This window comes from Petaurus breviceps, unplaced genomic scaffold, assembly GCF_028583685.1.
Source record: "Petaurus breviceps papuanus isolate PSGF00001 unplaced genomic scaffold, PetGlider_PUasm1.0 90750, whole genome shotgun sequence".
Taxonomy (NCBI): domain Eukaryota; kingdom Metazoa; phylum Chordata; class Mammalia; order Diprotodontia; family Petauridae; genus Petaurus; species Petaurus breviceps.
The window spans coordinates 11,507,052-11,520,130 of record NW_027187335.1 but is presented as its reverse complement, the minus strand read 5'-3'; the positions used below and the strand labels follow the sequence as shown (position 1 = coordinate 11,520,130).

Genomic DNA, 13,079 nt, shown 5'->3' with positions numbered 1-13,079 from the left:
CTGGCAGTGAGCAAATAGTTAAAAAAAACTCACCAAAGTAACATTGGGCTTTTCAGAATTGTGTACAGGCAGGTTGTTCAGTTGTGTCCAACTGTCTGTGACCCCATTTGGGGTTTTCTTGGCAGAGGTACTAGAATGGTTTGCCATTTCCTTTTCTAGCTCATTTTATAGAAGAGGAAACTGAGGCAAAGAGGGCTAAGTGACTTGCCCAGGGTCACAAAGCTATTAAGTATTTGAGGCCAAATTTGAACTCAGGAAGACTCATCTTCCTGACTCCAGGCAGGGCACATCTACTGTGCCATCTAACTGTCTGGAATTACCTTGTTACACTGCACTTTGCAGATATCATGGGTTTTTTAAAATTTTTTACAAATTGAAGTTTTGTGACAACCTTCTGTTTAGTACTATTTTTCCAACAATGCATGCTCACATGGTGTCTTTGTGTCACATTTTGGTAATTTATATCTGTGTATGGTGATCAGTGACCTTTAATGTTACTATTGTACTTGTTTTGTCCATGTAAGACAGCAAACATAACTGTCAAATGTGCATGTTCTGACTGCTCCCCCCACTGGCCTTTTCCTCCCCACGCTTGCCCCACTCTTCTCTCCCTCTTCCTTTTCCTCTCCTTCAGCCTCCCTATTTCTTGAGACACAGTATTGAAATTATTAATAATCCTACAATGGCCTCTATGTGTTCAAGGGAAAGGAAGAGTCAATGGATGTGGCAAACTTCATTATTATCTTTAAAAAAAAATTTTTTTTTAAAGCACTCGGGGTTAAGTAACTTGCTCAAGGTTACACGGCCAGTTATTTCTGGGTGTGGTGCTAAGTATCTGAGCCCAGATTTGATCCCCAGGTCATCCCGACACTGGAGCCGGTGCTCTTACTCGCTGAGCCACCTGGCCGCCCCTCATTATTATCTTGTTTTAAGACATTCCCGAGTTACCCCAACCTTCAGCAACTACCACCCTGATCAATCAGAAACTGTCAACATTGAGGCAAGACTCTCCACCAGCAAAAAGGATTCCCCAGTCACTGAAGGCTCAAATGATGGTTAGCATTTTTTAGCAGTAAACTATTTTTAATGCGTTGTTTTCTTAGACATAATACTATTACATACTTAATAGACCACAGTATAGTGGTATGTAACTTTTACATGCACTGGGAAACAAAAAAATTCATGTGACTCCCTTTATTGTGATATTTGCTTTATTGAGGTAGTCTGGAACTGAATCCACAGTATCTCTGAGGTATACTTATAAGTGATTACTGGACAAATGGCCATTGTCTGGTTACGTAACCTAGCCTGCAGAGATGAAGATTTGGGAAATGTAATAGATGGTCACCATAGGTTTGGCCAAAGTTCCTCACTAAGGGGACCTGTCCCTGAAGCAGGAGTATTTATCAAAAGGAAAGGCTAAGCCTCTGCTTTCCTACCTCCCACACAGGCAATAGCAAGCCCAAAAGCCTGAAAGAGGCTGAGGATATGGGCACAGAAATATACCATTTGACCCATTCAGGAGTAAACCAAGCTGAGATACCTCTCCAGAAGAAACTTTATGCCCTTTGAGAATCAGGCCCAGGCTATCATGGGAGCAATTTGCCCAGGTCACAGCTGTGACCATTGTTTTTGTTTTTGGAGGCAGTAGGGTTTAAGTGACTTGCCCAGGGTTACAAAGTCAGTGAGTCCAAATTTGAACTCAGGTCCTCCTGACTCTAGGACCAGCACTCTATCTACTGTGTCATCTACCGGCCACCTGTGAACTTTGTAAGGACATTGAAGCCATCATGTCCTGGAGTACTAAGTTGCCTCAAAGTGTCCCCTACACATGTACCTCACAGCACTGTTCTCTCTGGGTGTGTACCATTCTGCCCACTATCCCAATGAGTACAATATGTGTTTGTGGGAGAGTATCTCCTAGTTTTATGGGGAGAAATATTTTGTACATACTGTTCTTATAATGCCATTTGAATAAGTACCTTGGCTAAGTTTGGGGCTGCTAGATGGTGCCATAGTGCAGAGTGCCAAGCCTGGAGTCAGGAAGACTCACCTTCCTGGGTTCAAATTCGGCCTCAGACACTTATCAACTCGAAACAAAAGCCTTTCTTTTAAAATATCCGTATCCTCCTGGTGATTCAGTAGGGACACTAGTCACAGAAGACCACACCCTCCTTATTAAAAGTATTAAAGCTGCAAGTCACCCAGGAAGGGCTTAAGGCTGCACATTACTTATGAAGAATTACACTGAAGAAGTGGGGTAGTATAGGAGATTATTAACAATCATAGCTAACATTTACATGGCTCTTACTCGGTGCTAAGTACTTAATAATTATTATCTCATTTGATGGTCACAACAACTCTGGGAGGTATTATTGCTATTGTCATTTAGCAATGTCCAACTCTTCAAGAACCCGTCTGGGGTTTTCTTGGCAAAGATACTGAAGTGGATTGCCATTTCTTTTATTATCCCCATTTTACAAATGAGGAAACTGAGGTTAAGTCACTTGTCACTGTAGCAGCAAGCACCCCAGCATCCCCAGGGTGTCTGCCAACACAGGTTCTTGGATCTGCTTTGTTAAAGGAAAGCAACTCAAAATGGGTTAACAAGCTTACTTTAATGAGTCAAATATGTATCGTTTGCCTAGTTCAGGAGAAAAAGGTCAGCACCCCGAACTTCAAAGTATACAGGCAGAATTATCAAGACAGAAACAGATCAAGTAGACAGCTTTCCAAACTGTCCAGCCATTACATCCATACCAAATCAACATCTGGGTTTTTCAAAGCTCTGGACAACGGCTTCCCAGAATCCATATCAAACCACAGAACACTTCTCAAAGTGAGCCCCCAAAACAAAGCCTCAAATCAGGGTTTATATAGCCTTCTCCTGGCTCAGAGAATGTTAACAACCTTCTGGACCCACTGGCCAATCAGAAAGTATCTACTGAAAAACAAGCCTCCCACCCCAGGCTCCAGGTGCACTTATGCCTAGGGGCAGGGAAGATCTTTAAATTTGCATTTCCATTACAGTCACATACCATGTTTCCTAGATAATAGACCTATCCCGGAAAATAAGCCCTCCCCTTACTGTGTAAGATTCCTCTGAAATTAAGCCCTCCCCCGAAAATAAGCCCTATTGAGATTGCTACTGTAGTGAAGGTGATCCCCTGCGCTATACGCTACATTACGGTACCCTCTGTATGCACCGTCCCCCCCCCGAAACGCCTCCGAGCTGCAGCAGTGAGTGCGTCATCCTGTTCTTCCCCAGTGATTTGCTTATTGAATAAAGGTACATGGTACATTTTTTTGTTCACATTTACCTGTTTATTAAAATTGCTGTCAATGTTCATTAAAATAAGCCCTCCCCTGAAAATAAGCCCTCTGGTGTTTTTCTGTCCAAAAAATTTAATAAGACAGTGTCTTATTATCGGGGAAACACGGGTAGTAAGTGTTGAGACTGGATTTGAACTCAGGCCTTCCTGACTCCAGGCCCAGCACTTTATCCAATGTTCCACCTACCTACCCCTAAGTTTGTGACCCAGAAGAGGAAGGTGGCCCAGTTTAGTCCTAGAATGAGAGCAAGAGATAACTGGGGAACAGTCCTTGTGCTTCTTTGGTCCACATTTAGAGAGTGCAAAGGGATCTAGAGGAAAGCCATCAGCACATGGAGTGAGTGGGTCCTTGGTCAAGGACTGATGGCCCAACCCAGAGAGTGGAGTCATGAGGCAGGAAGATTTGGCATGGAGGGGTAGTTACCTGCCTACAGTGAAGAGATCAGAGGTGCAGGGATGTAAATGTATGTGATCTTAAAACTGGCATAAAAGAGATCAATTTGTGGAAAGGTTCACAAAAGTAATTTTTCAGTCTTGTCCAACTCTTTGTGACCCTGTTCAGAGTTTTCTTGGCAAAAATGCTGGAGCAGTTTGCAGGACCCAGCATGCTATCCACTGTGACACCTCCTTTCTTCACTAGAGGATCCACAAAGGGCTGTTCTGTCTCTCTATCCTTTGATTCTAGGTACAAAGTGCTATGATGGGAGTTCTGGGGAATAAAAAGTCAATTCCAACTTGTGACTGGTATAGCTTGGCACATGGGCAGCTAGGTGACACAATGGATGGAGCAGTGGGCTTGGAATCACGAAGACTCACCTCCCTGAGTTCAAATCTGGCTTCAGATACTTTCTAACTGTATGACTCTGGGCAAATCACTTAATCTTGTTTGCCTCAATTTCCTCATCTGTCAAATGAGCTGGAGAAGAAACAACAAACCACTGCAGTATTTCTGCCAAGAAAACACCAAATGGGGTCATGAAGAGTTGGACTTGACTGAAATTATCGAACAACAAAGTTTCTGGGAAGAAGCTTAAAAGATGGGGAGCTTCTTCCATCTCTGCCTCTTTTTCCATTTCCATTATCCTTTTCTCTTTGCCAGGCCCGCCTCACAGGGTATGTGTATGCCTCAGATACACTACCAGTCAATAAAGATAAATTACAAAATAATTTGTTTTATTTGTTTTCCTTACCTTGAGGGACTGTCTGTAATTGCCTTAAAAAAAAAAATCTTAATTTGCATATTTCTCCTCTGGAGTCAGAGGCTACAGCAATGGTTTCCCAATGATTTGAATAATAATAACCACCTAAACCTCAAGCTAGACATCTAACCTCTACTTTTGCATCCATGTGTATGTAAACAGTGTGGCCACTCTACTGGGGAGTTAGCATTATAATTAAATATTCTCCCTTTCCTCTTATTTGTTTAAAAAAGCTGTTTGGAATAAATTGAAGATAGCTGCTGAATAGAGCCTTGAAAATAAGAATCATTTACCAGTCCCCCATACTTTCCCCCTCCTTTAACCAGCCAGGATCCTTTTTCTTCTAAACAAAAATAGGCCTCACTTAACCCTGTAATTCCTTTGTTGCTGTTCAGTCATTTTTTCTCAGTCATGTCTGCCTCTTTGTGACCTCATTTTGGGTTTTCTTGGCAGAGATACTGGAGTGGTTTGCCATTTCCTTCTCCAGCTCATCTTACAGATGAGGAAACTGAGGCAAACATGGTTAAGTGACTTGCCCAGGGTCACACAGCTAGTGTTTGAGTCCAAATTTGAACTCAGGAAGATGAATCTTCCTGATTCCAGGCCCATCACTCTATCTGTTGTACCACCTAGACTAATTTCTGGACTCAGGTTAAGCCTGAGTTTCTGTACTACTTTGGGTCAAAGCCATGAGAAGAAATGGGAAATATAGATTCTTCACTGCTTACTACCCTTAAGGCTGAGAACAGGAGTTAGGTGAGGAGAGATAAAAGGGGTGCAGTGGGTAGAGCTCTAGGCCTGGAGGCAGAAACTGTTGTTCAGTCATGTCTGACTATTCAGGACCCCTTTTGGGGTGTTTTTTTTTTTTTTGCAGACACTGGAATAGTTTACCATTTTACAGATGAGGAAACTGAGGCAAACAGGGTTAAGTGACTTGCCCAGGGTCACATAGCTAGTAAGTGTCTGAGGTCAGATTTGAACTTAGGTCTTCCTGATTCCAGGCCCAATGCTCTGTTCACTGAGCCAGCTAGCTGCCCTGGAGTTATGGCAGACCTGAGTTTCAAATCCAACCTCAGATATTTACTAGGCGTGACCCTGGGTAAGTCACTTAATCTCTGTTTGCCTCAGTTTCCTCATGTGTAATAACATCTCTCCCAGGATTGTTGTGAGGATCAGATAATTATAAAATGCTTAGTACAATGACCAGCACATAGTAAGCCCTATATAAATGTTAGCTATTATTACTATTATTAATTTCAGTTCTCTCCCAAATGACCTCTTGATGCTGTTCCCTAATTCCCTGACTTCCCAGTAGCTCTGGTTCAGAGGCCAGCTTCCTTAATTCCCCCTTCTCATCAGCAGGAGCTGGCTGTCTCCCCAGTCTTCATTATTTTCTAATTGGCCAAGGTGATTCTCTTATTTTTTCTTGTTGGAAACAAATTTATGGGCTGTCTGGGGGATTATGTTGAGATGCTATTGAAATGTAGGTGGAGGTTGGGGTTGGGGAGCAGGGCACTGCCTCTTTCTGCCTTTTCTGTCATTAAGTCCATCACCCTCCCTCCGGTTCCCTCCCTGATTTCCTTCCTGGAAGCCCTTCCATTCCCTGTGCCCTGGCTCTTCTCTGTCTCAGCCTCTGGGGCTGCCCTTATCTGTCCTCCCCAGCCTTCACCGGACACATTTTGGCCAGCTCTAACACTGATTCCTTTCTTTTCTCTCCTGAGTGTTTGGAGCAGATACTTTGTTGACTACACTGCTTGCATTTTTTAGGAGAGAGATAATCTGCCTGGGTTTTTTTCTTGCCTCCTTCCCTGATCAGGCACAATAATCCTCCCTCTTCTCTTCCCCTTCCTTGCCAGCTCTGGTTGCATGGGCTTGGTTTTTTGTGAGAGGCTGCAAGGTCAGAGTGGGCTGGGGAGGGGGCTGCGTGCCCATGGCAAAGAAGTGGGGGAAGGGAGGTCAAGATCAAGGTCGCTGTCCAAAAAGTGCAGATAACTTATCCTTCTACCTGATAAAGCTCTAAAACAAGTCTGTTAAAAAAAAAAAAAACTCAATAAACATGTTTTAAATGTCTCTTATATGCAGAGCCAAGACACTTGGGTTGAATCCTGTGAGGGCTAGGGACTCAAACACTCTCTCAGCAGGCATTACTTTCAAGCTCTTAAGGTTTAGATGAATAGGTTAATAGATTGTAAACTGCAGGAGGGCAGGGACAGAGTTATATTTATTCATCCTTTTGGCTTCCTCCACTGCTTGCAAAGGGGTGCTTAATCAAAACGTTCACAGCAAGACTATTATATTCTGGGGTCCAAGATTTCATCTAGTGTGGGTCCTCCCTCCCTCAATGCAGAAAGCAGCTCTCCAGGGACTTAGGAGATGGTATTTGGGAAATGCTTCGGCTGAAAAATTTATGGCCCTGCAGTCAACCTGGGGATGAGCCTTTCCAAACTTAACTAACCTAGTTTTTGGACAACAGTTTATCACTGGGCCCTTTGAATTTAAAACATTTTAAAGGGCTTTTAGTCCTAGTAAACTGACTTTCACAGCAGGTTTTCTCTCCTCTTTGAAGAGGGTAGTAAATAGTTGAGGGATGTAAGCTAGGTGGCCTAGTGGATGGCACACTAGACCTTAAGTCAGTAAGATCTGAGTTCAAATGCAGACACTGACCTGGTTACCTTTGTTTCCCTATATAACAGCACCTACCTCCAATGGTTGTTGTGAGCACTTATCAAGGTGTTCGACACATAGTAAGTGCTATATAGATACTAGTGATTAAGGTTGATCACTTTTCTATGAAAATCTGTCTACGAGGATAAGGGGTAAACCCCACTCCCCATTTCCTCATTCCAAGAGGGCCAGTTATTCTCAGCACTGGTCCCAGAGCAGGCAGGTATTGGCTGTACAATCTCACTCCTTTCCTCACCAGTAAAAGAGATGCTGAGAGCTTAAATCTTACTAGAAGATAGTTAGTGTGGGCTTTAGAGATAAGAAGCTCAAGCTGAGATAGCTAGATGGATAGAGTGCTGGGCCTGAAGTCAGTAAGACTCATCATCCTGAGCTGAAATCTGGTCTCAGACACTTAATAGCTGTGTGGCCCTAGGCAAATCACTTATCCCTATTTGCCTCAGTTTCCTCACCTGTAAAAGGAACTGGCACATCACTGCAAGATCTTTCCCAAGAAAACCCCAAATGGGGTCACAAAAAGTTAGACATGACTAAACAACAGTCAAACTGAAGGTGATGCCCAGCTATTCTGGCTACCAAGAGAATGTGAATTTACTTTGGAAGGTTGGGTGGTGGAGAGAAGATAGACTTAACGTGGTATAGGATAGTGGGAAGGGGCATTTGTTTTGGGGGCTGAGATGTCACATAAGCAAGGCAGGTGGGGCTTTATTCTTGTTACAATCCAGATCTTTTCTAGCTCCCATCTGGGCTCTAAATGATGGAAGTGGGGAACTGTCATTTCTACAGTTGGGTCCATTTTCACTCTGATATCTCTCCAAAACCATTTAAGGCCTGAAGCAATGACCATCATCAGGTGGTCATTAGCACTAATGATGAGTCCTTGTCTCAAGACAGGCTAGTCATTACAGTATATGGCACAAGAAAGTTTCTGCCTTGTTATTGTTGGGAAGACGCTTCCTCCCTCCAAAAGATGGTGCGAAGAATGAGATGATGAGTGGCCATGACAGCAATCACAGTCTAAATTAGGAGAAGCATTTGCCATCAAGTTTATTTGCTATTGAGTATCACAATATTTACAAAACATACTTTGCACAATCAAGTCGTGATTGCTTGGGTACAGTAGAGTTCTAGGAAAGAACTAGTCTTTCCAATGGCTAGAAATGGTCTTGGATAATGAGTTTATGGGAACATTTTCTCTTTCTTCAGCAAGGAAAATTATTTATGAAGCTATATGATTCAGCATCTTTTTCACCTCAAGGAAAGCAATATCGCCCCTCTTGTTGGGATCTGTCATTTTACAGAAATGAAATATTTCTATCAGAGATCTTATATTTTTAAGTTAATGTTCTATATCAGAGCTGTGGTCAAAAACATCTTATTTATTACCAGTGCTGAAATACAGAAGTGATTCTTTTGAAGCCTAGCACAGCAGTGCCAAGAGTTTCTTTAGGGATTAACCAGCCAGAGGCCAGATTTTGGAGGGTGTTTCTCCAAAACTTCTGCATATCATACCCCCAAAGTTTCAGTCATACCATTTCTGTCCCTCTAAATTCTTTTAAAAATGATTCACTAGGACACTTAGGAAACAAAGAGCCACCTCCACGTGACTAAAGAATCACCCAGAGACATGTCACTGATCCTTAGGAAGCCTCCTTCCATCGAAGGCTCTGAGCCCTATCCTGTTCACATTTCACATCAACTAAACCAAGGAAACAAATGACCCTCAGGAGGCTGAGCAAACCCAAACCTTAAGCCCCAAGTCTGGTGTCGATTTCACAAATGACTGTGTCTAAGTTCCACTGGAATAAATATGGAGGGACGTGGCTGTCGTGATAAATAATGAATCAGCATCTTGCTCTCTTTTTGTGAGGAATCTGCTTTTAAATTCTTTTGCAGGTGACAATCACCACATTTTGTGCTCAAGGCAGATTTCAAAAGGGAGACTGAAGCAGAAAGTCTTTTAAAAAGGCACACACACACATATCCAGAAGCCCTTTCTAGGCTGATTGACATAAAATGTTTCATAATCAGGATTGCAGAAGGCCACGACAAGTGAAAGGAACCATCTGTGCCTGGGAAGTTGGCTCTCCAGGCTGGCCTTGGCAGGCTATGTGAAGACCAAGCCTCCACCTACTTGCTGGGTAGAATCAGCAGCACCCCGAGATGGTCCAGGATATCAAGTAGGTGTCCAGCTCCTGGCGCCGATAGCAGGCAACGCTGTCCAGGACCCACTCCCGGGTCACTACAGGCGCTTCACATATCAGCCTGATTCCTGGGGATGACACCGAGCACAAACCAGAAATCAGGATGGTTCCCTCGGATGCCCAGACTTTAGGGTCTGGCCAACACCCTCCCATAGAAGTTGGTGTAGGAGCTTCTGGGGTCAGAGTAAATTCTTTAATCTAAAGATCTCTTATCACGAACCCCAGCAAGTTACAGTGTTGAGACTGTATGCTGAGACTCCCAAGACTTTACAGAAGCCAGGAAGACCCCTGATAGTAAAGTCTCATTTTGGGGGGGGGGCAATCTTATTATTAATTAATAATCAATCAATACTTGCTCAGCATTGTGCTAGAAATGCTTTTTTTTTTAAACTAATAAGACACTCTGCTATATTAAAGGAACAACGGACAGACTGTATTTGGAGTCTGGGGACATGGAGTCAAATTATGCCTTTTCCACATTCACTGGAAAGAGGCCTGATGGAGGCAGAGTGATGACCCTGTGCCAGAGGTCCTGGAGTAACAGTTTACCTCAAATGCCCCATATGACCTGGAACAAATTGCTTTGCCTGCCTCATCTGTACAGTGAGGGGGCTGGACTAGTTGGCCTCTGACGTCCTATTACTATGGTGTGTGTGTTCATGAGCACATGCCTATGCCCGCACACCTTACCCTGAAAACTGCTGTCATCTTCCCAGGCATCAGGCTGCACAACCATGACTGGAGAAGAATCCTGTGATCCCAAGAGAAAAACAAAAAACATTTGTCATGGGAGGGGTAAGTGAATTCAACATTGGTGATGATTGAGACCCTGCTCAGGAGACCCGATTTCTATGGTGTTGGTGTGATCACTGCCCTAGGTTTGGGTCTCGGTTTCCACTTCTATCTAATTAGGAGGCATGACTAGCAGACCTCCAAGGCACTTTTCTGCCTTTATGACTCTAAGGGTTCTTAGATTAGTGACTCTTCAAACTCAGAAAAAACTAGGGGAGAGGGAGAGAAGGGATGTTTCTGAGCCAAGCAGGGGCCCATGAGAGTCCACAGGAGATGAATCATTCCTGCCTCAGCTGTCATGAAAACAAATGGTACATCTTGCCCTCCTGGCTAAGCCCAACCCAAATCCCTTCCACTGACACATAATACTCACCACTCTAGGCCTCAGCGAGGAAGGTTTCTTCACCACTGTGGCCCCGCACAGCTGCACCATCCATTCTAAGTGATCTGCATGGGCCACACAAACCATAAGGTTACAATGTTTGCATTTATTAGCTCCATCACTTCCCACAAATTTTTGCTCTTTTGTCTTTTTTTTGGGGGGGGAAGGCAGAGCAATTGGGGTTAAGTGACTTGCCCAAGGTCACACAGCTAGTCATTGTCAAGTCTCTGAGGCTGCATTTGAACTCAGGTCCTCCTGACTCCAGGGCCGGTGCTCTATTCACTGCGCCACCTAGCTGCCCCAATCTTTATTCTTTTAACCCTATTTCTGCTCCTGTTGTCCAGGAAGACGTCTCTTACATATCAGGCTGACAGTCTGCCTCTAAGAGAAACTAGTAGTACTCTTATAGGGGACAAGGCTTCAAGGAGGCCCTGAACACTTTTGGAGAATTAATTAATCCTAAACTCTTAGGAATTATGGGGTTAACTCTCTTGACAGCTTCTCTCCTGGTTAAGGTCTGCTGTCCAAACCACACCAATCTACTTCCAGTTACGCTGGCTCATTAATGCTAATCACCTCATCTGCTTAGAAGCAAACAGTCCAATGAGGCCCCCTTGGCACACCCCCATCTCCTCCCTTCTCTCATCCATCCAGTCTATGCCATTGTGTCCTCCAAACTCCCTGCTCTATTGACAAAAAAACCCCTTCAATTAACTTCTCTGTGTCTTCCTCAGTGCATCCTCTTCAAAAGAGGCCACATTTCTTGAAATACTCTTCACTGAAAGAAGTCCGTCATACAATAGTCTGTCTAGTTGCTCTGACTTACCATGATGAAGGAGAATTAGCTGTGGGGATAAGCCTTCGTAAAGGCATATTTTTTGGAGAATCAACAAATGAACACCCCAAATTCTAATGAATTCTGGAGTGAATTTTTGTCCCTCCTGCTCCCACCTCCCCTAACAGGGCTAGAAAGAATGGTGAACAATGAACATGCATCTTGCTCCCCCGTTGTTACTTCCATACTATTCCTGTCACCACCCAAGTGATTTGATGGTCTGGGTTGGGGTTACCCTCTCTTCCCTACCCACAAATATCACGTCATTTCAGAACTGGAAAGGAGAAAGCAGTCAGACCAATACCTAGCTAAGAATCCCTTCTGAAATAATGTTGACAAGTGGTCACTTAGTCTTCACTTAAAGATTTCTGAGAGAGAACTTCTTGAACATCTTTTGGACAATTCTAATTAGGGTCATAGATTCAAAGCTGGAAGTAATATCAGAAGTCATTTAAATCAACCTTTTCATTTAACAGATGATGAAATCGATGACAGGAGATAGGAAGTGACTTACCAAGGTCACATGGGTAGTAGAGTGGCAGAGAGGGATTTGAACCCAAGTCCTTTGGTTCTAACTCATTTAGCTGTTAAATGACAGAGTCATTTGACTTCAATTCTTCTTACTGACATAACCTCTCAATTCTTTAACCACCGATGACATCCTTCTCTATACCATTTCAACCACATGTTGGCAATTATAGTTCAGACTCCAATCTTACCTAGATTCACGCCACTGTCAGGCCCACAATCTGCTCTCCTTTTGCCTCTTACATTTATACACAGTCTACTCTTTGCCCTTATTTTGATCTCATGTCCTTTGACCCATGTTTATCTTTCTAGTCCATTTCAACTCATTCTGGTCTCATTTGCCTGTAATCCTAGAATCCTGGTTTTGACCACATGGTCCACTATTTTTATGTTTCACTATTCACTGCCCTGGAATCTCAACGACCCTTGGTCTTTCATCATTAGCCACTCTCCCTCCCTTGGCCATAGAGGTCAATCCTTCTACCTATACCCTATGACCTCATTCCCTCTGGCAACATTCAAGACCTGTGCACTCTAGTAATCACTTCCTCTTTCTCACACATTTTTCATCTTTGATTTTCCAGCTGTTCTTGGAAATATGCTCAGGAACCCCCAGAGCCCTCCCTCAATTCCATTCTGCTATTACACCATCTCTTTCTTTCTCCTCTTACTGATAAATTTCTAAGGTTGTTTGCAACTGGTGCTTTTGTCTAGTAACTACCTACTAGTCTCTTCAACCCCTTGCAATCTGGTTTCTACTCCCTCTGAAACTGCTCTCTCAAAAAGGTCATGAATGACTTAATTGTCAACTGATAGCTTTTTTTTTTCATTCCTCATCTCACTTGACCTTCATGTTGCTTTTGACAAAGCTGACTCTAACCTACTAGACAGGTCCTTGTTTTTTTTTTTTTTAGCTCCCTAACTTCTCTTTATCTCCTCTGGGGCCTCCTCAGCTTTCTGACATGGCAACTTTTTTTTTTCAAATGCTTTATTAAACTTCTGATTTACATCATTCATTTCCTCCAGATTTTGAGTTACAAATTTTCTCCCCATTTTTCCCCTACCTACCCCCCCCCCCCCCAATAGCAGTTGCAGAGGAAATCCCCTCCTCCAATCTTCTCTCTT

At 43.3% G+C, this 13,079-nt stretch overlaps 1 protein-coding gene across 9 annotated transcripts in view; it reads right to left on the bottom strand.

The window, feature by feature from the left end:
- The window catches only part of BRCA1 (BRCA1 DNA repair associated), a 107,293-nt gene that overhangs the window by 16,162 nt on the left and 78,052 nt on the right, over positions 1–13,079 (bottom strand). For 7 of the 9 annotated variants that reach the window (XM_069067580.1, XM_069067575.1, XM_069067577.1 and 4 more), the window contains 3 exons: positions 10,583–10,656; positions 10,108–10,168; positions 3,302–9,485 (listed from right to left, as the gene is read on the bottom strand). In XM_069067580.1, coding sequence (XP_068923681.1) covers positions 9,361–9,485; positions 10,108–10,168; positions 10,583–10,656 — 260 coding nt within the window. In that variant the 3' untranslated portion in view covers positions 3,302–9,360. Of the gene's footprint in view, positions 1–3,301; positions 9,486–10,107; positions 10,169–10,582; positions 10,657–13,079 lie in introns of those variants that run through there. The other 2 variants (XM_069067576.1, XM_069067583.1) reach the window with 2 other exon arrangements.